The sequence below is a fragment of the Bos javanicus genome, chromosome 9 (assembly GCF_032452875.1).
Source record: "Bos javanicus breed banteng chromosome 9, ARS-OSU_banteng_1.0, whole genome shotgun sequence".
Lineage (NCBI taxonomy): Eukaryota > Metazoa > Chordata > Mammalia > Artiodactyla > Bovidae > Bos > Bos javanicus.
This window is the reverse complement of record NC_083876.1, coordinates 86,640,167-86,666,486: the sequence shown is the minus strand read 5'-3', so window position 1 is coordinate 86,666,486 and position 26,320 is coordinate 86,640,167. Positions and strand designations below refer to the sequence as shown.

The 26,320-nt window shown below is 51.3% G+C and overlaps 1 protein-coding gene across 2 annotated transcripts in view; it reads left to right on the top strand.

The window, feature by feature from the left end:
• Positions 1-25,006, top strand: part of ZC3H12D (zinc finger CCCH-type containing 12D) — a 33,545-nt gene extending 8,539 nt beyond the window's left edge. For both annotated transcript variants that reach the window (XM_061428259.1, XM_061428260.1), the window contains exons 2-6: positions 1,778-2,153; positions 13,671-13,810; positions 17,453-17,687; positions 20,698-20,804; positions 22,278-25,006. In XM_061428259.1, coding sequence (XP_061284243.1) covers positions 1,849-2,153; positions 13,671-13,810; positions 17,453-17,687; positions 20,698-20,804; positions 22,278-23,068 — 1,578 coding nt within the window. In that variant the 5' untranslated portion in view covers positions 1,778-1,848 and the 3' untranslated portion in view covers positions 23,069-25,006. The remainder of the gene's footprint in view (positions 1-1,777; positions 2,154-13,670; positions 13,811-17,452; positions 17,688-20,697; positions 20,805-22,277) is intronic.
• The last annotated feature ends 1,314 nt before the right edge of the window (positions 25,007-26,320 follow it).

The window sequence follows — 26,320 nt, the reverse complement described above, 5'->3', positions numbered from 1 at the left end:
GAAAACTGTGTTGGTGCACAGAGGTGAATTTTGGTCAAAGCATGTGTTTCTGGGAATAGAATTCACCAGAGAGTGTTTTCCTGTTTAATTCGAGGAGTTGTATTAGTTTGCTGTGGATGTCATAACAAAATACCACAGAGTTGGTTTTTATTTTGGATATATATGGGCTTCCCTAGTGACTCAGATGCTAAAGAATCTGTCTGCAATGTGGGAGACCCAGGTTCAATCCCTGGGTCAGGAAGATCCCCTGGAGAAAACCGTGGCAACCCACTCCAATATTCTTGCCTGGAGAATTCCATGGTCAGAGAAGCCTGGTGGACTACAGTCCAGGGTGTTGCAAAGAGTTGGATACTACTGAGTGACTAGCATTTTATGACCTATATATATTATGTAAACAATCAGCCCTCCATATCCTCGAATTCAACCAATTGTGGATTAAAACTATTAAAAAAAAAAAAGAATCCCAGAAGTTTCCTAGGCCCTGGGAGGCCTAGCCCCTCACCTGCCCCAGGCCCTGAAGAAGCCACCTTGCCTCCTGTCCCCCTTCCCTGGCCTGGTGGGGCCTGACTGAGGGGGAAGACTGACCCGCAGGGGAGGGGGAATCCCTACCTGCTGTTTCTTCCTCTGTCATCACTGACCCCCTTCTCCCCTGAACCCCTAATCATACTCAAAGAGTTCCTAAAGCCTGACACCTGCATCATACAAGCAAAACTTGACTTTCCCATGTTCCGGCAGCTATTTACATGGTATTACACTGTACTAGGTATTATAAGCAATGTAGAGAGGCTTTAGAGTCCTGGTGGATATGCTTAGGTTATATATAAGCACTATGCTGTTTTATATAAGGAACTTGAGCATCCATTCACGGAGTTTGATATCTTCAGTGGTCCTGCAACGTTTCCTGCAGCTGAGGGATGACTTTGTGTTAGTTGCTCTGTTGTGTCCAACTCTTTGTGATCCCAAGGACCGTAGCTCACCAGGCTCCTCTGTCTATGGAATTCTCCAGGCAAGAATATTGGATGGGTAGACATTCCCTTCTCCAGGGCATCTTCTCGACCCAGGGGTCGAACCTGGGTCTCCCACATTGCAGGCAGATTCTTGACCACCTGATCCACCGTTTTTAAAATTTAACATTATCGCCATCATCATCATCACCTCCTCGAAGTTCTGGTGGCTGGAAGTCCGAGATCATGGTGTCAGCGGGCTGGTTTCTTCTGAGACCTCCTCCTCAGCTGGCTGTTGGCCTTTTCCCTCCACTGTGTTTCCTCATGGCTTCCCTCAGTACCCATGTGTGTCCAGCTGTCCTCTTTGTATGAGGACACCAGTCACATTCGATTAGGACCCACTCCACTGACCTCCTTTTAACATAATCACCTCTTTAAGACGTTATCTCTGAATAGAAACATGCTGAGGGGTGGGGTGGGGATATAGGGCTTCAACATATGCACTTGGCGGAGACACAGTCCAGCCATAGCAGAGCCTCAGAAGCACTTCTGTGGCCTGTGCACGAGTGTCCTGAGATCTGGGTGGCCTGCTCAGGTGGGTGACCGTCATGAGGGCTGGGAGTGCGGTGAAGGCCTGGGAGCGCCCGCTAGGAAAGGCAGCGAGATTGCATCTGCGGCTCACCAGCCACACCAGCAACTGAAACTCCCCAGGGCACAAGGCCCCGATGTGACTTCCTGACAGACAAGGCGGGGGGTGGGGGGGGGGTGGGGGGAGCACACATAATCGGGCTCCCGCGGCCCAGCAACACCTGATGGCTGCCTCTTCTCTCTAGCTCATGCCGGCGGGGCGCTGCCAGGAGGAAGCCGGCGGCAGAACCCTTGCGGGGGTCCCGGCTGGCGCAGCATGCAGCGCTCGAGCAAGATGGAGTTCTTCCAGAAGCTGGGCTACAGCCGGGAGGACGTGGCCAGGGTGCTGGGCAAGCTGGGTGAGGACGCCCTGGTCAATGACGTGCTGCAGGAGCTGATCCAGACGGGCAGCCGGCCCGCCGCGCCTGAGGGCAGCGCCGCACCCCTGCTCGTGCCCAGGGGCTCCTGCGGGACCCCGGACTCTGCCCAGGGCGGGCTAGGAGCGGACCCTGGAGAAGACAGCGGAGGCCCTGCCAGCTCCTTGAGACCCATAGTGATTGACGGCAGCAACGTGGCTATGAGGTAGCGTCCTTCACCCGTTCTTGTTGGTGGTTTGGTCCAAGGAGCTTTGGAGCCAGTGGATGGGGCTGGGAACCCCCGGTTCAACCCTCAGTAGCTGCTTAGCCACTTAACTGCTCTGAGCCTCACTTTCTCCATCTGTAAGGTGGGTCTACAACTTCCCTAGAAGTTTAGTCCTAAGAACTGGAGCTGCCCGACATGCTTAGGGCAGTGCTGACACAGAGTAAGTGTTCAACAGAGGGCAGCTATTCTCACGTTAAGGCAGAGGGGGCTCTCTTCCCCCTCTTATCCCAGCAGGGATAAATGGCAAGGAACCTAGGGCTGGGAGAAGGTGGCTTCTGGCCTGGAGTCTGTCCCTAAGTGGCCACATGACTCTGGGAAAGCTGGCTATCTCAAGTTTCCCCTTCTGTGACACAGGTCAAGAGACAGCTCTTTTGCTTCCCTTAAGATTATGAGAATGAGATGGAAAATGGACTTGAACCACCTCGAAAGCCCTCTGCTGGGGGTGGGGAGCCGTGGTGGAGGTGGTGGAGCTCCCGAGCTAGGGTTGGGGGGCAGTGTTTGTGGTCCCCAAGCTGCAGAGGCAGTAGTTATACTGATGCGTTGGCATCTTTGTGTGTTGCAGTGATGAGAGCTCCACGCCGGGCCTCATCTTTCCTGAAGAGGTTAAGTTCTGCTGAGAAAGGGGTTCCACAGCCTCACCCATACCCACCACTGGGCATGGAGAAGGCTTTGCCCAAACAAGCACATTACTTTACTGTTTGGCTAAGCTATAGCCCAACCGAGGGCAGAGCCATAGGGAGTCGGTCATTCAGAGCCACACATAGATGCATGTCCCTTTCCAAAAGCTGAGCCACGTTGGGCATGGAAATAACCGGTGTCACCGCTGCTGAATATGTCAACAGGGGATTCTTTGGCTGAGGAGCTGAGTGGTTTTCCCTGGGAATTTGGGCTCACTCTGGATTGGGCGCTGCAGGACAGAAGTTTGGAAGGGTTAACTCAAGATGGCCCGGCCTTGGGGGAAGTTCCCCGCTTGGTGTGTAGGGCAAGATTGTTCAAGTATTCATTCAAGTTTTAGCCACCTAGGCTTGATTATATCAACAGGCAGTAGAGCCCTGCCTTCTCCTTGTGGCCTAGGAGCTGGTCCTCAGGTCTGTAAAGCATTCTCACACATGCTCTGTGTAGGCACCAGGTAGGTGAGCCTCTGAAATCCTGCTAATTCAAGATTCCTGAGGGAATTAAAGGGAGTTTTAAGAATTCAGTAGTTTCTGAGGGTCCTAGAACGAAAGTCTGCTGGGCTCTAAGAGGTGGCCTGGCCTCTGTCTGGTCTGGATGAGGCATCTCTTCCTCTGGACATTGGTAGAAAGATACCCACTTACATTTGAAGTAAGATGGTTGTTGTTCAGTGGCTCAGTTGTGTCTGAGTCTTTGTGACCCATGCACGGCAGCACACCAGGCTGTCTTTCACTGTCTCCTGGGATCTGCTTAAACTCATGTCCATTGAGTCGGTGATGCCATCCAACCACCTCATTTTAAAGCAAGAACTACAATCCCATAGCCTCCAGAATGAAAACCACAATCACAGAAAGTCAAGCAGAACGATCACATGGATCACAGCCTTGTGTAACTCAGTGAAGCTATGAGCCATGCCACGCAGGGCCATCCAAGACAGATGGGTCACGGTGGAGAGTTCTGACAAAATGTGGTCCGCTGGAGAAGGGAATGGCAAACCACTCCAGTATTCTTGCCTCAAGAACCCCTTGATAAAGTGAGATGATACTGTTTAAGTCAAAGACCTTTTCAGCCCTAAGATTATATGAACTCTCTGATTCCAGCCCAGAAAGCAGAGTGGCTATAGGGTGAAAACACTAGTTCAGGCGCTACAGGAAAGCATTCTCTCTTTGGGGGCCAGACATTTTTTAGGAATGGTTACAACAGGGTGGTGGTGGAGCATTTTCTTTTGATGAAAGTCTCTGTTGCTGCTTGGAGTTAAAATTTAAGCCATGTCCTCTATTTGCATGTGACCTTGACGTGTTCCAGGTAAATTCTGGGAACATGGGGGTTTAGTCTTACCCCATCCCTACCTCCTACAACTGTAATTGGTCAAGTCTATTCATGCTCAGTCTGTGTGGGTAACAGATAGAAACCATCTCTCAGGCTTATTCTGAAGAGTGTGTCAGAACATTCATTCTTTCACATTCATGCTGTCTTAAAACCACCTCAAATGCCCAGAACACATGTCTGTGTATGTGTTCTCATTGTGTGTCTGTAAACGTATGCACATATACACAAACATCCCTTCCCCTGCCCCCTGCATCTCATTAGTTAGGAAAAAATGTTCACAGCTCCCACCCATGCGTGGGACTTCATTGGTCCAAAGGCACATCTGGGAGAGAGTGGGTCAGACATTCAGCGCCAGCCCTGTTCCTTCTCCTGCAATAACGCCTCCTGGTCCTCCAACCAGAGCTCAACAGGACCCCTTGACCTCAGACTGTGTGGTTCTCAGTTGTGAAGGATAGATCCCAGTGTGGGACGCACCTTTAGAGGGGCTGCTGCTAAGTCGCTTCAGTTGTGTCCGACTCTGTGCAACCCCAAAGATGGCAGCCCACCAGGCCCCACCGTCCCTGGGATTCTCCAGGCAAGAACACTGGAGTGGGTTGCCGTTTCCTCCTCCAATGCATGAGAGTGAAAAGTGAAAGTGAAGTCGCTCAGTTGTGTCCAACTCTTAGTGACCCCATGGACTGAAGCCTACCAGGCTCCTCCGTCCATGGGATTTTCCAGGCAAGAGTACTGGCGTGGGGTGCCATTGCCTTCTCCGTTAGAGGGGCTAGATGGTTGAAATCCAGCATGGAGTCTAGTTGTTATCTCTTGACCTCAAAACTCAGCCTGAAAATTCTCCTTCGCTGAGGTCTTGTAGTATTGCAGGTGTTTCCATTCTCTGCTTCTGCTTCATGTGCTGTCTGGTCCTGGAAGGAGGGGGAAGAACTTAAAAGACAGGTTGGGATGCATGTTCCTTTCTGTCCTGAGCAGGCGGGAGGCGCGTCTTCTGTTGGCAGTAGCATCCTCTAGGTTGCCTGTTGCCAACTTGCTGTCTGGGGTCTGTCCTCTGAAGTCTGTCTTTGCTCACGAATAGCCTCATTTTTTCTTTTCTTTAAACATTAGCTCAGGGCTACTTTATTTTTAAAGTTTTACTTCACTTTTCAAAAAATTTCTAATTTATTTATTTTTGACTCTACGAGGTCTTTGTTGCTGCGCAGACTTTTCTCTAGTTGCAGCCAGAGGGTTTTACTTTTAGTTGCAGTGTAAGGACTCGCTGTGGTGGCTTGTCGTGTTGGGGAGCAAGGGCTCTAGGGCTCGTGGGCTCAGTAGTTCGATTTCCAGGCTCTGGAGCACAGGCTCAACAGTCGTGGCGTACAGGCTTAGCTGCTTCATGGCATGTGGCATCTTCCTGGACCAGGGTCAAACTCATGATTTCTGCATTGGCAAGCAGATTCTTTACCACTGAGCCATCAGGGAAGCCCCAGCCTCACTTTTCAGTCAGTTTTTTTTCCCCCCTCTCATTTTATTTTGGAAGTTGTGTTTCCTTAAAGATCAAAATCTGTATTAGTTTCTATTGCTGCTATAATAAATTACCACACAAGTGTAGTGGCTTAAAACAACACTGGTGTATCGTCCTGTAGTTCTGGAGGACAGAAGTCCGGCCTGAGCCTTCCTGGGCTGAAATCAAGGTGATGGAAGAGCTGTGTTTCCTTCTGGGAGCTCTAGGGGATGTTGTGTTTTCTTGCCTGTTTCGGTTTCTGGAGGCCACCTGCATTCTTTGGCGCTCAGCCCCTTCTATCTTCCAAAGCAGCAATGGCCTGAAATGATGTACACAATGTGGAATCAGTATACATATCTGTGGTTTCCTGGGGAGAAGATCTGAAGCTTCCAATAGGCACTTAGAAGGTCTGTGATCCCCAAAACATAAGAACCACTGACGTAGAATGAGCAGTTATAGGTAGTGTCACGCTTTACAGGAGGTGCTAAGCCTCTCCATTAGCTCAGAGAATGTGAGAGGGGGGTCATCTGTCCTTGCCTCTGGACGTCTAGATTGAGAGAAGAAGAAGCACAGAAATGACCTGGATGGGCTTGGCCAAGGTCAGCAGTGACTGCATCAGACCCTGGCTTCACCCTTGTGCTCTGACCTTGCCACCACTGTGGAAGTTTCCATGGGCCCCTCACCCCAGGTCTTCAGAATGTACAACCCAAGGCTATCTGTCGTGGCTGAACCCAGCCTGGGGTGGCTGCTCTCTGAAGAGTGGCAGCGAGGGTCACTGACCAAACGCTTTTTAAAAGAAGTGGGAATGTATTTGTTCTGAGCACACAGTTCTGTTCAAGTCATTTCAACAGGACCATACCACCCAATTCCAAGAGTCTTCCATCTCCCCACTGTAACAACAAAAGGAGTCTATTTGGCTCTTATAAGCAGGAACATTCATTTCATTTATCATTTCCTAAGTGGCAGGTCAACTTCAGTGAGAATTCTATCAACAAGCTGCAGCAGTGCAGGCATAAGATGCCAACCTGGGAAGCCAGACCTTATGCTTGCCCCCAGTTTTGCCTAGCTTGGGTTCCCTGGTGGCTCAGATGGTAAAGAATCTGCCTGAAAAGTGGGAGACCTGGGTTCAGTCTCTGGGTTGGGAAGATCCCCTGGAGGAGGGTATGACAAGCCACTCCAGGATTCTTGCCAGGAGAATCTCATGGAGAGAGGTGCCTGGCAGGCTACAGTCCATGGAGTTGCAAAAGTTGGACACAACTGAGCAACTAAGCACAGTTTTGCCAAATCCCTTGTATTTCATTTGGGAAACCAGGGAGGTCAGAAGCAGGCAGCAGAACAAAGACCTGAGTTCTGGCCTCTAGCCTGTGTGTGTATGTGTGTGCTGAGTTGTGTCCGACTCTTTGCAACCCCGTGGACTGTAGCCCCCCTAGTTCCTCTGTCCATGGAATTTTCTGGGCAAGAATATGGAAATGCATTGCCACTTCCTACTCCGGGGGACTTTCATGACTCACAGATCAAACTTGCATCTCCTATATTAGCAGGCAGAGCATCTCCTATATTAGCAGGCAGATTGTTTCCCTCTAGCACCACCTCTGGCCTAGGACTGCCCAATAAAGTCCCTGTTAAAATGGGGTGTTCTGTACCTGCACTGTGCATTGTGGTGGCCGCTTGCTACACAGGGTGACCTAACGCTGGAAGTGTGGCTGGTGTGGCAGCTGAACTTCCAATTTAATTTCTTTTGAAGTCACTTGAAGGGTAAATAGCCACATGTGGTGAGTAGTATGGTACATAACGGCTGGTATAGCTCCAGTTTCTCATCTTACCCACTGTGTGACATCCTCGTGAGTCATCTGACATTTCTGAGCCCTGTTTATTACAATTAAGTGGCTGTGCTGAGTAATAATAGTCTCAAGTAGCTTTTCATTTCTGACATTCTAGGATTCAGGTGATTATTTTATGCATGCATGAAAGAAATAAAGGCTTTTTCTTATAAAGGAAGTTCTCTTCTTCTGCAGAAGTTCAGAGAGAGTAAGTAACTTGCTCAAGGTCACAGAGAAGTAAGTGTCAGGCTCTGGATTCAGTGCTCTTTCCATTTCCTCCAGAACCGGGTATATTTGGGCTGCAAATTCTGTGCTATCTTTGGGCTTAGGGGGGACTACCCTGGGACCAGAGCCTGCCCGTGCTCCACCGAGCTCTCCCTAGGCGTGATAAGGCCCAGACAGGCGTAATCCAGGCAGGAGATGCTGTAGCTCACTCCTTCCCCAGAGGCCAGCATGCCCCTCCTAGGGCTCCTAGCCTGTTGGGAGCCCGCAGAAGGTCACGGGTGCATCGCATGGTGGCTCTGCCTGACCAGAAGCACAGAGACTGGTTTCCAGGCACAATCTCTACACCTTCAGGGGTGTGTACGTGGGTGTGTGCACCTGTGTGTACGTGCAGGACACAGGGAGATGTGAGCTGAGCACTGGAGTCGCTGTACGCTTGGCCTTAAGAAAACGGTCCAGCAGGTTTTAAAAAGATGCCTTTTAAAAAAATGTGACCATTGAAAGCCTGTGACCAGCTGCATCATGGTGTTCAGGAAGAGCATTAATTCTCACTGCCAACTCCTGTCAGCATTTTTCTTGCCTGGCAAACTCACAAATACCCACACATGCGCTCACAAGTACAAGCGGTGAACACTCTGTAGGAAAATTTAGAAAGGAGCCATCTGAGGGCCGTCAGCTTGGGGAAAAACAACCTGGTAATTTCCCATCCTCTTACTGGCCTTGACAAGGGTTTCATCTGAATGTGCCCTTGCCTTGGATTGTACAGGATTTTTTGTTAAACTTATTGTTGTTTACCTTTTTAAACTCTTAAAAACCTTAACAGGCTCTGGCATATGGTGGAGAAATGAATCTTCAGTGATGACAGAGCTCAGATCAGCAATGGAGGTTTTCATCGAGGGCTACTGATGGGGGCGAACTCCTGGGCAGGGTGTTCAACCTGGTTTTCAGCCTCTGAGTGGACTCTGACCACGCTGACCTTGGGTTCCTAAGTCTGCACCCATTTCTCCTATTATGAGATAAGGGAGCACCCTCTCTCAGAAGTCACCCCCCCGGACCTGAGCTGGGGAGAGATTTCTTGATGAAATGGGTATAAACTCCAGCTTCAGAGTGTTTGCAGTTTAACCCCAAATAAGAAACATGATTCAATCAGTGTTGGGCCTTTACATCTCACACCGCAAAGGAATCAGTGCTTAACTTTTCCTTTCGTCCCACCCCAAAACCACCGCCTCGTTCTTCACAGGACTATCTCGTGAGCTGCTAATTTCTGCAGAGATTTTTTTGGGCAATAGTTAATGATACAGAAGTGTTCAGTTGGATTGTCAGTTACTGTAGATGGCTACACGCTAATGGGCGGGTGCCCCTGGCACATTTGTTATGTAGGCAGAATTTGCTTTGGGCACCAACCCACTTCCCTCACCACCTCCCTTTATTCAAAACTTACCCCTCCTCTAGCCTTTTCCCAGGGCCCACTGCTCAGCTTGATGCCTGATGAACTGGTTCTCGCTGACTGTTAATAAGCGCTAGGGTCCCTCCCTCAGCTTGAGCATTTTACCAGCTGGTAATTTTTTTGCTGAAGGAGCTGCTGTCTGGATCCCACGGGTGGAGACTAGAGAGGGCCAGGAATAAAGGGGAAAAAAATGGAGATGGGGTAGGGGAGGAGTTTGCAGCCCAGCAGATCAGGCTGTGAAGTCAACTGCAAGATCAGTGAGCCGGGCATACGGCTTTGCTTTAGTTTCCTCAAGGGCAAAATGTGGCCACCATCACGTCCTTAAAAGCTCCTTGCAGTGGTTCAATCAGGTGCGTGCGCAAAGTGGCCAGGTATGCAGACTCTGTTAGAAATGAGCTCTGAGAGGCTGGGGGCAGGTTTGTTCATTCGCTGCTCCCCAGGCCGCCAAGCACAGCGCCCCATTTATGGAGATGCTTGCTCACACCTGGATGCTGAGTGAGTGGAGGAGACGCACAGGGAAGGGTGCCTCTGGCTTACATTCCTCCCTCTGAATGCACGGCCTGGGCTCCCAGGGTGACTGCTGAGCTTTATGACCAGAGCTCTGTCAGCTCCCACATGGCGAGCAGGTCTCTTCTGCTTGTAGCATCAATCCTGCCATTGCCCAGGGTGTTCTGTGGCCAGAACTAGGGCAGCCATGGTGGGGTTTTGAGGTTGGTTTAGAGGAAAAAAAGAAACATGGTAAGGACTGAACAATAGATAATCTTCACATTTCAAGAGACCAGAAGGCTCTTGAAGGTGGGGTCGGGTCCATGCAAGAATGGGAATGAATGAATGAATGAATTAATTAATCCTGAATGAAAATCCTCCATTCCAGAGAGGACCAGTCCCTGAACTCCCCGAGCCCAGAATTCCAACTGGAAGAGAGGGCACTTCTAAGGGAGACAGGGAAGGTCCTGGCTGAACTGATGGACAGACATGCACCGCCTCCATTTTTGCCTTGGCCTAGCTGGCCTAGGTGGTACTTAACCTGTTCTTTGGAGATTCTTGGTTGGAGTCTTGTGTCCGAGAAGCTGGGGAGCCAGTTTTTGCTGCATGAAGCTGTTGTGGCACCATTCCTTAGCTCTTCTCTTCCTGAACTCCTGAACCTCCAACCCCCTCCCCTCCACCTGCCTCCAGCCGGAGCCACTGCAGGCTGAGGTCCTTCCAGAATCACTGGAACTGGTCACACCTCTCATCTTTGTCCCCTCACAGGCACTGGGTTCTGTTTACCCCCATCCCTTCCCCAAATCACACACCCATCAAAAGCATCAGGGATGGAAAGCTGGTGTTAGAACAGTTGAACAGATATATAGACGTAGTCACAGAAAAGAGAGCAACCAAGGAAAAAACTGTAGGGACTTCTCTGACAGTCGGGTGGTTAAGGCTCCACGCTCCCAAATGCACAGGTTCTATCCTTGGGTGGGGAACTAAGTTCCCACATCCCACACGGCATCCCATAGAAACAAATTTTAAAGAATTGTCGCAATGATTTGTTTTTCTGAGAACTGACTGAGGGTAGACATTGCTGCAGGGCTTCCCAGTGGCTCAGTGGTAAAGAACTTGCCTGCAGTGAAGAAGATGCAGGAGACATGGGTTCGATCCCTGGGTTGGGAAGATCCCCTGGAGGAGGGCATGGCAACTCCCTCCAGTATTCTTGCCTGGAGAATACTGGACGGGCTACAGTCCGTGGGGTTGCAAAGAGTCAGACATGACTGAAGCGACCGAGCACACGTGCACAGACTGCTGTAGCCAAGAGATACCTGTCCTGGGGGGCAAGGTAGGAGGGTGCGTATCATAAAATGTTCACATCACTGCTGCAACTGCATAGAACATAGGCTTTATTTTCTGTGACACGTGAAACCTCTTCACTACCTTTTAGGAACCAGGAAGGAGCAAGCTTCACACTTGCTCACGTGTGGTGGCTCAGCCTCTTCTGTCTTCTGGATGACTCCAGCTTCGTGTTTCCTCTCCCTTCTCCCACTCCTCTCCCAAATGGCATCTGGAAGCTTCTGAGACCTGGTGCTGCCTGGGAGAGGGGTCTGGGACCCTCACTGGACTCTGCTGCAGAGCAACTGGGCTGGCCGGGCTTCCGGAATGGTCAACAGAGGGACATTGGTCCTCTTTGGCCTTTGGGGGAGCCATGCTGGCTTTAGGACTATCCCCTTGTGCAGTGCTGTGCTAATTCACTTCAGTCGTGTCCGACTCTTTGCGACCCCATGGACTGTAGCCCACCAGGTTCTTCTGTCCATGGGAATCTCCAGGCAAGAATATTGGAGTGGGTTGCCATGCCCTCCTCCAGGGGAATCTTCCCGATCTGGGGATCAAACCAGTGACCCTTATGTCTTCTGCATTGGCAGGTGGGTTCTTTACTGCTAGCACCACTTGGGACACCCCCTGTTCGTTCACTCCCAGGCCACACACAATCCTCCAGGGGAAGCAGGGAATCCAGGGGTGTTGCCTCGGGCTCACCTAGATGCCACTTTTCTTCACGACGGCGCTGCAGTCCTGGGGGATGCTGCATCTGCTGAAACCAGGATTTCTCTGAGAGGCTTGCGACTTGCCCAGGCTGTGCTGAGAGACAAGCCTTCAGCCTCTTGTTCACACCTGTCCCAGTGTTTCCAGCCTCTTCAGCCCCTCATGGCTCAGTGGGTGGGGCATGCCTGGGAGGTGCAGGATAAGGACCCTGTAAATGGCCTCCACATTCTTCCTCCATCTCCTTTCTTTTTTCAGTTTCTGCTGGGGCGGAAGGGACTAGCTTTCCACTTCCTCTTCCTTTTTCCAACGGACGGCCCCATTGATATTTTTCTGCTTACTGTTTGCAGAAGCCTCACAGTCTAGCCTCAGTGGCCAAAGGCTATTGCCCTAAACTGGAAGACCCTATGGACCTAGGGGTCAAGGCCTGGTTTCTGATACATCCCTGGGGTGTAGAGTCCTCTTGAATCTCCACAAAGCCCAGCTTCCAACACTATTGATGAGCGTTTCCAGACTCCCTTTTTCTCTTGACAAACCCGGACCCCTCCTAACCGTCTCTGAGAAAACAGCAGAAGGAGCCACGCACCAGAGAAAGCACAGATGTCAGGATTTGATATGTTGGCCTTGCTTGGATGTGGAGAGGGTGCGAGAGTTGTGGGGACCTTGGCTCTCTGAGCACTCAGCCGGGCCCCCTCCCACCTCCCCACCTCCTCTTCACTCACTCTACATGTTCCAGCCACGCTGTCCTCTTTTTGGTCCCTGGACATGCAAACCTACATCAGAGTCCTTCCAGCCAGCCCTTCCCTGCACCTGGACTGCTTCTCCTCCAGCTGCTCACAAGACCTGCTTCTCAGTCATTCATTCCTTCGACATGTTCTTTTTGAACCCTTATCAATGATCAGACACCATTGTGCTAGGTGCTGGGATTTTGATGGGCAGCAACAGGAACCTATGATTTAGAAATGCATGCATGCATCACCACCAGCTGGGGCCAGATCACCATCAGGTTCTGCTCTGACAGTCACTACGGCAGCTTCTTAACTGCTGCTGCTGCTGCTGCTGCTGCTGCTGCTAAGTCGCTTCAGTCGTGTCCGACTCTGTGCGACCCTAGATGGCAGCCCACCAGGCTTCCCCGTCCCTGGGATTCTCCAGGCAAGAACACTGGAGTGGGCTGCCATTTCCTTCTTAACTGCTGTCCACCCTCCATTCTTGCTCCTCCCAATTTACTGTCCTCTGTGGTGCCAGGTGGAGCTCTGAAACATACATCAGATCAGCTCACATCACATAAACATGCCTGCTCAGTTGCTCAGTCACTAAATCATGTCCAACTCTTTGTGACCCCATAAACTATAGCCCACCAGGCTCTCTGTCCATGGAATTTCTCCAGGCAAGAAGACCGGAGTGGGTTGCCATTTCCTTCTCCTGGTGATCTTCCCAACCCAGGGATCAAACCCTTGTCTCCTGCATTGGCAGGCGGCATCTTTACCTCCAAGCCACCACACACCCCCTGTCTTAAAATCCTACAGCTTCTTATTCCTCTTAGGAGCAAGACAGACCTTCAGTAACAAGTCCCTGACTGATTTTGAGCAACCTCTTACACCACTCTTTCCTTCCTGCCTGCGTGGATGATTTCAGTGGAATTTGTGGGACATGTTGACCTTGTTACTTGGACTTGGGAAGCCCACCATTACATTGACAACCCTCTCTTGATCCTTATAAGCTTCAGTTAATAAGAGGAACTTGTCTTTTCATCCTTGGAATGAATGTACTCCGCAAGGAGCCTGAGACCCCCTACATGTTATCACAAGCTAATTGGTTCCGATTAAGGGATATATTTTGTGTAAAGAATGACCTATTTTCAAAATGCAGATTCGCCTGATTCCCTTTGATGATGAGACTAGCTTCCAGGCTATTCCCAGGAAAAACCACTCTTGAGAAACCCTGCCTGTTTCTCTACAGATCCCTTTGTTTTCTCATTGTAGCCATGGGAATAAAGAAATCTTCTCTTGCCGGGGAATCCAGCTGGCCGTGGACTGGTTCAGGGACAGAGGACACACCTACATCAAAGTGTTTGTCCCCTCCTGGAGGAAAGAGCCACCGAGGTCTGACGCCCCGATTACAGGTATGCTCGAGCGGCTGCGCTCTCAAGACGCACTGCCCACCTTTCCTCCGCAGCACTCCCCACAGCTGCCATCGGCTGTCTGCTTACCGTTTGTTTGATGGTGTCTGTCTTCTCGCTGAACTCTAAGCTCCATGAAAGCACGAACAGAGCCCTAGCACCTAGTGTAACATCTGGCATGTCGTAGGTGCCTAATAGTTGAACAGGTGATTGGGCGTATTTACTCTTTTAGTGTGAAAGATTAAGTTTCGAAAATAACTATTTTATAACTTTTAACACTCTTCAGAAAAAGTTGGTCTGCTTCCCACCCCTAATAGAGTATAGGAAATGAAAGAGACATCCATTTGGTCCACTGACTATCTAGTCCAATCTCTTCATTAACAAAAAAAAAGAGGAAATCGGCATCCAGGGAATTCTTTAATTCTTACATCAGCTAGGAATATTTTAAGCTACGAAGAACAGAATAAGTCATTTAAATAAACAGGTTTTTTTTTTTTTTTTGGTCTGGCTTTCTTATAAGAAGAGGTCCCAACCCGAGATATTATTGGTGTTGTTTCAGCCATGTTAGCGATGGTATGACTGACCTCAAGTGGTCCTGGGAGGTTTCACTGAGTTTTTCTTCCAGTCTTTTAACTGAAGGTTTTGGTTTTGTTTTCAGTTCTGTCAGTGTTTACCAATTGCTTCTTATTCTCTTTCTGATTCTATTTTAAATAAAATGCTATTCTTGTTTTATAGTATCTTCTTGAATATTCCTATACTAATATAGGCTTTGAAAAAGTTCTCTGAAGGTCCATGAATCATATTTCTTTTCTCTGATTCTCTTTGTTCCCTTGTCTTTTTCTCTCTGTGCTGTTAAATCTTCTTCCCAAAAGTTTGGTGATCCTTTGCTTGTTAGTGTTTACTTGTGAATAAAGAACTAGACTGGTTAAATATACACTTGTGCAATTTCCGTAGACTTTCTCTCCTGGTATTTGGATCTTTCCCCCAAAGTCAAGGCTGACCTTTGATTATGTTGACCAGCAGAGTTTGCTTCATCCCACCCTGCATGCAACAGGCAAGAGGCAGCTGTTGGAACTGGAAGTAGCATTGCCACAAGGGTGATATTTTACTGTAGGAGGTCAAAGGCCTCCTCCTTTGTAGTTACATTTTCACTTCCCTTATAGATACGGGGACAGGAAAGGGTGGATGGGGCTGCCCCATAGTAACCCTTCAGTTAATCATCTGACTTCTTCCCACTCTCCACTCCTGCTGGAAAGCGGGGCTTTGCAGAGAACAGGCTCCACCTCTGCTTCAGCCTCTTTATGCATTTGGGGGTTATGGCTCCCTCTGTATTATAGGATCAGTATAATCCTACCTGCTTTCTGTCTTCCTAAAATTTATCAAAATGTGGTTTTGCTGGTGTTTTTTTTTAATGTGATTTTTAATGTGATTATGAATCTCTTCCCCCTTCTGTACTTTTTCACTGCTTTTTCAATGAGATTATGAGAAGCCGGGGAATGAACACTTGTGTTCATCATGGACCACTCATCCCAGATTACTCTTTATGGTCTGAATGTGGAGGATGGTGGCTTTCAACAGTTGTGCAGTATTGTGCAATATATATTATGCAACACGGAATGGGTAAAGAGTAGGGAATTCACTCTGGGGTAGGGAAGAATTTTTAAACAAGCCACAAGAAGTGTCTGGAGATGGGAAAGAGTCATAAATTTGCCTACATTAAAATAGAAAATTCTGTTCATTAGTAGATACCACAAAAACAAGAGAATGAAAAAACAAGCCTCAGACTGGGAGAGGCCACACATCACTTATCCCTGATGAAGGATTACGGTCCAGAATCTACAGGGAACTTCTCCAGGCTAGTAAGACTGAAAGGAGAGATAGAAATATGTGCTGAGGCATGAATAACCCTCTGATGGGAAACACAAATGGCTAGTAAACATATGAAGAGATGTTCAGTTGTATTAGTAACAAGAGAAATGCAAAATAAAACCACAAGAGGCTACTTTATACCCTATCTATGTATCCCCAATCTATATATAGATCGGGAAAAATTTAAAAGCCTGCAAATGTCAAGTGCCGGCAAGTTCATCTCAGATGTTGTGTTGAGTAGTAACTTGATATAACTACTTTGGAAAATGATTCAGCATTGTTCTTGTAAGGCAGCTTTCCCTACAACTCAGCAATATCATTTCTTAAGACAGACCCTGGAGAAATCCTTGTCTCCTGTACAGGGAGACTTCTGTGCAAAACTGACAACCTTGACATGGCCAGACCTCCCCCACACAATGTTCAATGAAGAAACAAATTACATAGGATATATGCATGAGGACTCCATTTGTGTAAAGTCTGGAGGTTCATAATCATGTTGGAAATAATCCTTTTGCAGGGTACATATGTATGCATCCTAAAAAGTAAGAGCAAGGGAATTATAAATACAAAGTTCTAAAAACTGGGTTATCTTAAAGGGAGTGAAGGGAGAGGTAAACTTCGAGCCACAATGGGGACTTCAAAGCACGAACTGTGCTCTGTTCTCAAAGGGAGTGCTGCACACATGGCATTTAACAAATTAATTATAAATTTAAATTGAAGTATAATTGACTTACAGTATTATATTAGTGGGGTTCCTAGGTAGTGCTAATGGTAAAGAATCCACAGACACTGCAGAAGACATGGGTTCAGTCCCAGAGTCAGGAAGATCCCCTGGAGGAGGGCATGGCAACCCACTCCAGTATTTTTGCCTAGAAAATCCCAAGGACAGAGGAGCCTGGCGGGCTACAGTCCATAGGGCCGCAGAGTCAAATATGACTGAGCACAATTACATTAGTTTCAGGTATACGGCATAGTGATTTATATTTTTATACATTACAAAATGATCACCATGCACACATGTGATTTTTTTAAAAGTTATTTTTGTGCTATTATATGCATTATGCACTTTTTAAAAGTCTGGGAACCATGTCATATAGCAAAGGACTTAGGCTTGAGGGGAGAAACAATTTGTGAAGAACATGCTCATATTTTCCCACATTGGGAGTAACTGTTTCATGTGGAAGGAATTTCTTTTGCCTCCAACTTCGAAGCTAAGATCACAGAGTAGACCTTCCAGGTATGCAGATTTTAGCTTCTGTTAAGAGACCTTGTAATGCCTGCACCGCCTGAGACATAATCCATCCTCCCAGGTTTCGTGGGGGCTCGCCAGCCCCACATGGACTGGTTCAGCCTCCCCATAGACGCTGTGAGGCAGGTGCAGGAGTCATTTTCCTTATTTTATAAATGTAAAACTTGATGTTTAGAGAGGGGCAAAGCACCCCAGTGTCAAGTGTTAGTCACTCAGTCGTGTCTGACTCTTTGCAATCATGGACTGTAGCCCGCCAGGCTCCTCTGTCCCTGGGATTTCCCAGGCAAGAATACTGGAGTGGATTGCCACTTTCTTCTGCAGGGCGTCTTCCCACCCCAGGGATCGAACTTGAGTCTCCTGCTTGACTTAGATGGAGGTGGGGGGAGGGGGAAGAAGCGGGGAGGAGGGGGCCATCGGAGAGGAGCCTGGAGTTGCTGGACCTGCCCCAGGTCTGAGGCTGGTTCTGGGGGTGGGGAGTCCCCCTACCCGGAGAAGATGCTCCACGCGGTGCCCCCTGCTGTCTGCAGAGCAGCACGTGCTGGAGGAGCTGGAGAGGCAGGCGGTGCTGGTGTACACACCGTCCCGCAAAGTGAGCGGCAAGCGCGTGGTGTGCTATGACGACCGTTACATCGTGAAGGTGGCCTACGACCTGGACGGCGTCATCGTCTCCAATGACAACTACCGCGACCTGCAGAGCGAGAACCCCGAGTGGAAGTGGTTCATCGAGCAGAGGCTGCTCATGTTCTCCTTCGTCAACGATCGGTACGTGGTGCCCATGGGGTCCCAGGGTGCGTGGGACGGGGGCGGTGACCGGCAGAAACCGCTCCAACTAGCTCGGGCCCGCGGGGCTCAGTCACGGGCTCTAAGACACCTCCCCCGCCCTCCACCATCTCTGTCGGCCTCTCGGTTCTCCTCTCTTTCGCGACCAGTTTTCCCCTTGGGGCTGTTTTGTCTCTACTGCCTGTGACCTTTCTGTTCCCATGCCCACATCCGGCTGACCCAGCACCCAGTTGCCTGACAGGTGTCCAGGCACGGGCAACATCCTCTTTTCTTTGGGGCTGTTTAAGATCTTGGAACTGACTGTCTTAATAGGGCTTGGTGGACATTTTCCAGGGAATCTGATTGATTTCATCTGCCCGCCCTGGGTCAGGTCCACCTCGAACCAACCAGAGACAGGGTGGTGGGTGGGATGGGGAGGGTGTGGTCAGGGTCACAAGGTACAGACCAGATAGCAGGTGCAGGACAAGGGCCTCCTGGCAGAGCTAAGGTGGGAGAAGTGATGGCTGGTCCACGGCCCGCCTGTTGAGGGGCAAGGGGAGGAGCCTGGCTGGGTGGGCGTGGTCACAGGGTGGGACAAGGTTGGGGAGGGCACGGCCGCGGAGACCTGGCTCCCATCTCAATTTCTGTTCCAGGGATAACAGCTCTGTCCTCATTGCTGGCTCTCTCCTTGACTGTTAAGAATGTGGTCGAGGACAAGCTGCTCAGCTCTGTGAGGGCAGGGCATGTATGTGTTTTATCTGCAATGGGCCCCAGCCAGCCTGGCACATGTGGGCACCCAATGGCTAGGAATAGTTGTAGATAGTGAGTGACTGTCACTGGCTGCAGCCCTAAGGAAGGGAAGACGGGAACAGAGAGGCCACATGGCTGCTGCACGAGGCAGACCAAATCTTGACCCCAGAGCCTGGGGGGCTGCGTGTGTGGTGGAAAGAGCTGGAAGCAGCAGATGAGGTTTCAAGCTGAGGCTCTGCCATTTACCAGCTGCGTGAGGTGTGCGAACTCTCAGCCTCACTGGGCTGAGTGTTCTTCACCTTGAACTTACCACACTTTGGTTTAGTCAAGGAGCTTCCCAGGTGGTGCTAGTGGTAAATAACCCACCTGCCAATGCAGGAAGCATAAGAGACGCGGGTTCTATCCCTGGGTCAGTAAGATCCCCTGGAGGAGGAAGTGGCTACCCACTCCAGTATTCTTGCCTGGAGAATCCCATGGACAGAGGAGGCTGGCGGGCTGCAGTCCACATGGTTGCAAAGAGCCGGACATGACTGAAGTGACTCAGCACGCACGCACAGATTAGTCACTCTTACCTCTTAGGTGATCTGGAGGATCAGAGAGGACTGTGCCCTGTAGAGGCTGTGGTTACTCTTAGGTCAGGCCGGGACATGTGCCTCTAGGGGCGTGCTGGTGACCCCACTACCCCCAGGCTCACAGTCAAGGAGGCAGAGGTTAGCTCCTAAGCCCCAGGGCAGATGGTCACAGCAGCTACCCTGCAGTAACCCCCATGGTCATGTCCACATTCACAAGGCTGGCAGCTCCCTCTCTCTGGCTCCGCCCTGGAGGAAATCTGGCATGGCTGGTCATCATGGGATCCAGAAAATCCTCACTGAGGTCTGATGGATCATGGCCGCCTCTGGCCTGGCGACAGCTCGGGGTCCAGGCCAAGTCCTCTTGATGCACTGGCCTCCGCTCAGGGCCTGCCCGGAGGTCCCCAGCTGCCAGAGTGCAGAGCCTGCCGCCTGCCCGAGAGCAAGGACGCCCTCCCCGCGCCCAGGGCATGTTCACAGGGCTGTCTTGGCCCAGCTCCCGGCTGTGAGGCCCGGGAAAGAGCAGGAGGTCAAGCCTCGGGGAACTTTTAATAACTGCACTGGGTGGCTCCCTGGATTCTTGGTCAGGGCCCAACTCTGAGAAGCCAGCTGTGTAGCTGGGATCTCAGCCACAGAGGTTGTCCTCGGCCGGGGATCGCCCAGCTCAGGGTCAGCCTGGTGGACGTGGTCTGCAGGGTGGGACCCCAGCATGACCCTCCACTCTTAGGGGGAAGCCAGTCTGTAAAAACAGGCCCCCGATTAGAATCCACACCCTCTCTAGTGGAACCTTTGTATGACCTTCGAGTGTCTCCTGGGAATGAAAGTATTCACATAGAAAAAAAAAAGGATTGTGCTAAATGAGGGAGTTTTCCTTCTGAGAAATGTTTTCCCCCTTGAGCTCTGGGCTCTGTGGCTGTGTTCCCTTCTTCCTTAATGATCGGGAAGGGAAGGGGCTGGCAGAGGGCAGGGTGGTGTCAGAGAGTGACATAGTAACATTCCCCCCCCGCAGACCCCAGGTTTTTTGGGGGTGGGGTGGAGCCCAGGCTGCACCTGTGCGCAGGCCGCACCTGTATCCTCTGCCTTTCTGACCTGCTGACTGGCCTTTCAGACTCTGTAAATTTTTTATCCCGCACCTGAGAGGCCCAGACCTGTGGGGTGACACGGGAGAAACGGAGTTCACAGAACAAGAGGCCATTTGTGGCCCCACGGAGGTCTCTAGCCACCCGTTGAGGACACTCGAAGACAGCATGGAACCGCTTTCAGGCTAAGTCCCGGGGAGGCCTGGTGCGCTTCTGCTTCATCGTTAGTGGCTAAAATCCACCTGCGAAACTGTTACAATGCAGATTCCTGCACAGCCCGAGGTTCTGTTTAAGCAGCTCTCTTGTGAGGCCCAGAGCCCGCCTTTTTCAAGGAGCTGCTGAGTGAGTCTGACGCTGCTGACTCAGCAGGAGAAACACCTGGATGAGGCCTGGGGCCGCTGTCCTGGGAGCTGTCCACGCTGAGCTCTGTGCCGGTCAGTGTGGACAAAGGCTGCACGTCTCTAACACGCTGCAACTCCTGGGTGGGAGAAAGAGCCCCAAACCGAGAGGCCAGGCCAAAGCCAGGCCTGGTGCTGCTCTCCTCCCCCTCCACCAGGTGCCAGCCGTGAGTTTCTCTGTGGCTTGCAGTCACCCACCCCCATGCTTGTGTTCTAGGTTCATGCCTCCTGATGACCCCCTGGGCCGTCGGGGACCCACCTTGAGCAACTTCCTGAGCAGGAAGCCAAAGCCCCCAGAGCCGTCCTGGCAGCACTGCCCCTACGGTGGGTAGCGCCCCACATCTGTGGGCCCTGTTCAGGTCAGAAGTGCTGGCTGGCTGGTCAACAGCATGGGTTCTAGCCTGGGTTCCGATATTTCATGTTTCTAGAAAGATGTAAGGTAATATAGGCCGCGTCCTATGTGTATTAATAAGCAGATGAATAATACGGAGGCTCTCTTTGCATGTATACATCGCATGATTCATCCATAATTCGTCTTGGCAAATGTGTCTAACAGATGAGAAGGTTGTTATTGTATCTGATATGTATTGTATTGCTAAAAATAAGCCTGTTAAGATTTGTAAAATTAGGCAAATGCCTAATAGAGAACCAGAGTTTCATCCTGATGAGATGTTTGATGGTCAGCAGCACGGGCCGTTAGCCTGGGTTCTGCCCTTAGTCAGCTGTGTGACCCTGGGGAGGTAACTGAACCCCTCTGGATGGCAGTTAGAAAGCTGTAATCATTGTCATTGTAATGACGAACTGCCATCCCAGACGCCTGTTGCATAAGGCTTGTGAGGGCTGGATGCAGGGGTCACCCACAGAGCAAAGCCACGTCCAGGAACCAGGATTGCTGTCTGTGTGCACCCCCAAGCTCTCCTTTCTCAGTCCCTTCCTCTGGCACCTTGTGCCCCCATCCTGCCCCACAGTCTCCCCTACCCTCCTACTTTGGTTGGTAGGAGAATTTGGATGGTGTTATCCACTAAGAATCAAGGATTCTATCCCAGAGCCCTCCAGGGACACCAGCCTTCTAGCCAGTTCTTTCACTAGCTTGCTTTAGCAAGTTATTTAATGTACCCAGGTCTGGTTTCTTTGTGCCTATAAAAGTTTAGGACGTCTTAAGTGATACTGAAAGGTGCTCACAGACACATTCTGGTGGCCTGTCTTCCCTTCCACTCTCAGAAGGGCCCTGATTTGGATGATAAATTATTTGACCACCTCTGTTAAAACAGTCTATAAGGAAGAGGGCAAGGGATGTGGACTGGGGGGGTGGTGGACACGGAGGGTGGGGGGAAGGGGGACATGCAGGGCGGGGGTAGGGAGGAAATCAAGTCAGCAGTGGAGGCCCATCCATATGCACCTACTCTTCACCTCCGAGGTTGGCAGGATCCACAGGATCCCTGGGGAAGTAGAGGCTGAAGGTCACTGGACCCAGAGATTCGGTCTCAGTTCCTGGTTATGGAGTCCGCAGACAAGACCTTGCCTTGAGCTGGTAACGCTGGGTACTGTGTGCAGCGCCCAGTACCACGAGGAGCAGGGTGCTGCGCCCGCATCCATCCTGTCGGCGCCCCAGGGCACTTCTCGCACGCCACCTCCTCTGGCCCCAAACCTTGTAAGGCTGCAGCAGGCCTGGGGGCCTTCCCCCCAGGAATCGCCAACAAGGAAGGCGGCGCGGGGCGGCCGCTGCCGGGACCCCACGGGCGTCCTCACCCGAGGTCTCACCATGGTCCTCCCCCACCCCCACTCTGTCCCTTCCAGGCAAGAAATGCACCTATGGCATCAAGTGCAAGTTCTACCACCCGGAGAGGCCGCACCAGGCGCAGCTGGCGGTGGCCGACGAGCTCCGCGCGCAGACTCGGGCCTGGCGGGGCGCGGGCGGCGAGGAGGAGCGGCGGGGGAGCGCGCGCGCGGCCAGCCTGGCGGAGCAGAGCGGCTCCCGGGACGCCCCCGCCGCCCGGCCCGGCCCCCGGGAGCTCGGCACGCGCAGCCTGCCCACCTCGCGGCGGTCGGCGGGCTTGGCGACTCTCGAAAGCAGCTTCTCGCGGCTCTTCCTGAGTGACGACCCCGGGCTCCTCCGGGCGCCCCATCGGGGCCCTGGCTGCGGCCTCGCACCCGGGCAGCCCGGTCCCGATTGGGTGGCGCCCGGGTCCTTGTCGTCCCTGCCAGCCCCACCCGGCCTCCTGAGCCCGCCTGGCCTGCGGGGTGAGTATGGCCCCCGCGCCCCACAGAGCGACCGGCGCTCTCCGCGCCAGCAGCCCGGCGACCCGTGGGTCCTTCCTCCAGGCGCTGGCCAGCTCCCGGGCCGCTCGGCCTGGGCCGAGTCGGACTGGGACGACGGTGCCTTCGGGGGGCCCTTGAGGCCCGCGCCCCAGGCTGTAGCTGGCGAGGTGGACGCGCGCTCCCGGGCGCGCACCGCGCTCTGCAGTATCTTTCCGCCCCACGAGGTGGACAGCATCATGACCCTGTTCCCCGAGCTCTCCGACGTGGCCAGGCTCATGCTCCTCATCCAGAGATTCCAAAGGTCCAGTGCGCCCGTGGGGAAGCGCTGAGGAGCTAGTGGAAGCCACCGCGTGTGATGACACAGTCTTGTCTTGTACCCTAACTGGGCTGGTGGTGGAGATCAGCCTGCTGGCCCTGCCCACCCTGTGGAGCCAGCCCCTTTTGCTTTAAAGATGGTCAGTTCCCTGGAGGAAGCCAGCTTCATCACCTTTTGTGGTGCCCATGGTGGCGCTTGATGACCTTCACTGACGACACAGGGGCTGCTGCTGCAAGTCCATGTCCTGCAGAATAAGGTTGACCTTAAGTGGCAGGAGTGATTTCTCCTGCCTGAAGACTAGGAGGCCCACTGCAGCCCCAGGGTTTTGTCCAGAGCACTCCTTGGCTGTTTTTGTCTAGCTACAACTGGGAGCCCTAAGTTGGTCACAAGATCAATTTAGTGAGTGACACCTGAAATAGAGGGAAATAGGAAATTGCAGAGCATACTCCACTTAAACAGGCTAAGTAGGAAATTCTGTTAGCTACCAGTGTGCTTGGTAGCTATATATATTCTTGGCTTCCATGGACAGAGGAGTCTGGCTGGCCCATAGGGTCGCATAGAGTGGGACATGAAGCAACTTAGCACACACACACAGCCATGTGAACTTAATGTGGTTAATGGGCAAAAGGGGGGAAACTGGTAAAAGGCCTTGGATTTCATTGCAGCAGATCAAGTTTGAAATCTGTCATCAGTTGGCCAGTGGAGATGTTGGCATCTGGAGGTTTTCATGTGAGATGTTTTTAACCTCTGAGGGGAACCCAGAGTTCTAGCTTCCATGTATGGGCCCTGCTTGTCACTGTGATATTGTGTGGCTGTGCTGGTTTGTGGAGTTGTGGCGGGTCACCTGGTACCGGGCCCTCACACCCACACACACCCTACTTGACTCAGGGCTAAGTGTCCTTGTTTTTCAGCCAGCCGTCCATCATGGTAGTTTCCAGCCCAGGCCCTCTATTGCCCAAGCCTTCTGAGCCACACCTCACAGCTGAGCCCAATCCCAGTGATTTAGGACTTTTGCTCAGAAACCTCCAGGGGGATCCGAGGAGCGCTCAGATGAGCCTCTCAGTCTATGAGGTTTCTTGCCACCTCAGCCATTGCTGTTTCTCCTAGCTAACTACTGCTTTGAGTTTGGGGAGGGGAGGGGAGGGCTTACCTATTTGCAATAGACAGAGATGAGGCAGTGCTGCCAGGATGCAGGCCTTGTGTCCTCTGGGGCCCTGGCAGCTCTGGGTGGCATCCACCCATTCACTCCGGGGTACCAGTCGGATTCACAGATCTTGGCTGCTTTGTTCCTGAGAAGACCGTGAGGCACCTCCCAGTGGAATTCCACCTCCCAGACCTCGGCAAGACTGCAGACTGGCAAGCACTCCCAGGGTGTCCGCTGGAGAATCTGCTTCTGTGCCCTTCAGTGTGGTCAATGCTGCCTTTAGAGATACAGAGATGATGTGTTTCCTGAGAACCCTTTCATCTTTTTAAACCAGATTCTTAGTGTGGTTTCAGTCAGCTCTCTTCCTCGCCTCTTTTTTTCCAACGAGGAAACACACAAAATTGTACCTAGTATTTTGAGACCACGGTTCTGAAGAAGACCCAGTCTTTCTAGACAAATTGGATTTCCCTCACGGTGGTTTTTGTTTTCTTTTTGACAAGACAAGCTTTCTGGTAGAGCTGCTTTTCTCTCTTTGGTCTATGTCCTGACTTGGAATTGTTGTGTTTGCTGATATACAGTGAGGACTGTTTAAACTGCTTCCTTTGAGGACAAGTTTGAGTTTTAGTAAGCTGTAAAGCTATTTTATTTGGTTCAATGTGATTAAGGCAAGCACAAAAACATGTGAAGAAACAGCACATTTCAATGTAATCCCCTTTGGAATTTTTTCCAAAGTCTTGGTATGTCTTTGTGACACAAAACATGAGTGGGATGGGAGTGAATAAAATGTTCCTAGTTGCATAGCTGTTATTGTGTTCCAAGAATAAATCGTTTTTTTCCCCCTGCACCTGGACTCTCCATTGTCAAACTGCGTATCAGTTTCTCTTGTGGCAGCTTCCCACCTCCCCCATGCCCAGGGCTGGTTTCTCACGTTAGACACTTTGTGTGTGAAGGCTGGGGCTATGGCTGCTTTATTCAGTGTTATTTATCCCTTGCAGGAGGTGGGAGAGGGCTGGAATTCATCTTTTCAAGGAGACGCAGCAAGGCCCAAGGTGAGACGGGCCTTTGCTGGATCCTCAGCAGGCTGTTGTCGAGGACACCTGCAGAGTTCTCCATCACTTAAATCTTTGGCTCCCAGGGCTGGACCGTGTTTAACCACATGGTGTAGCTTTCCCAGAGGCCTCTAGGAGGTGATTTGAGACACAACTGCAAAATTCTGGAGGTTGAGGGGTAGAAGCAAGAGAAGCCACTCATATCAGCATTGTTCTAGATCAAGTGAATCCCTGCTCTCAGGATTTTCCACAGAGCTTGGACGGGGAGCAAGGAGCCAACTGCCAGCGGGCACGGGTATGACTCCCTGTCTCTGGGAAAAAAAGTCTTCTGTGGGGGATAGCAGGATAGGGGAGGGGGTGAATGGAAGGGTCGTTAAGGAGTGGGTGATGGAAGAATGAGCTCTGGGAACTGGAGCAATGAAGTGGAATCACAAATCCCACCAGGAGGAAATGTGAACCTGTGCAAAATTAACCTGTGAGGCATACACAAAATCAAAAAGCAGGGCTCCGTGTTTAAAAGTGACCAAGAATTTCAAGACATTGGGACTCCCCTGGTGTTCCGCCTGCCAATGTAGGGGACACAGGTTCGATCCCTGGTACGGGAACTGAGGTCCCACGTGCTGCAGGGTAACTAAGCCGGTGTGCCACGACTACTAAAGCCAGCATGCTCTAGAACCTGTGCTCTGCAACAAGAGAAGCCACCGCAATGAGAAGCTTGCACACTGCAACTAGAGCTGCTGCTGCTGCTGCTAAGTCGCTTCAGTCGTGTCCGACTCTGTGCGACCCCATGGACGGCAGCCCACCAGGCTCCCCCGTCCCTGGGATTCTCCAGGCAAGAACACTGGAGTGGGTTGCCATCTCCTTCTCCAATGCATGAAAGTGAAAAGTCAAAGTGAAGTCGCTCAGTCGTGTCCGACTCTTGGCGACCCCATGGACTGCAGCCTACCAGGCTCCTCCGTCCATGGGATTTTCCAGGCAAGAGTGCTGGAGTGGGGGCCATCGCAACTAGAGGGTAGTCCCCAATTGCTGCACCTAGAGAAAGCTGATGAGCAGCAACAAGGACCTGGAACAA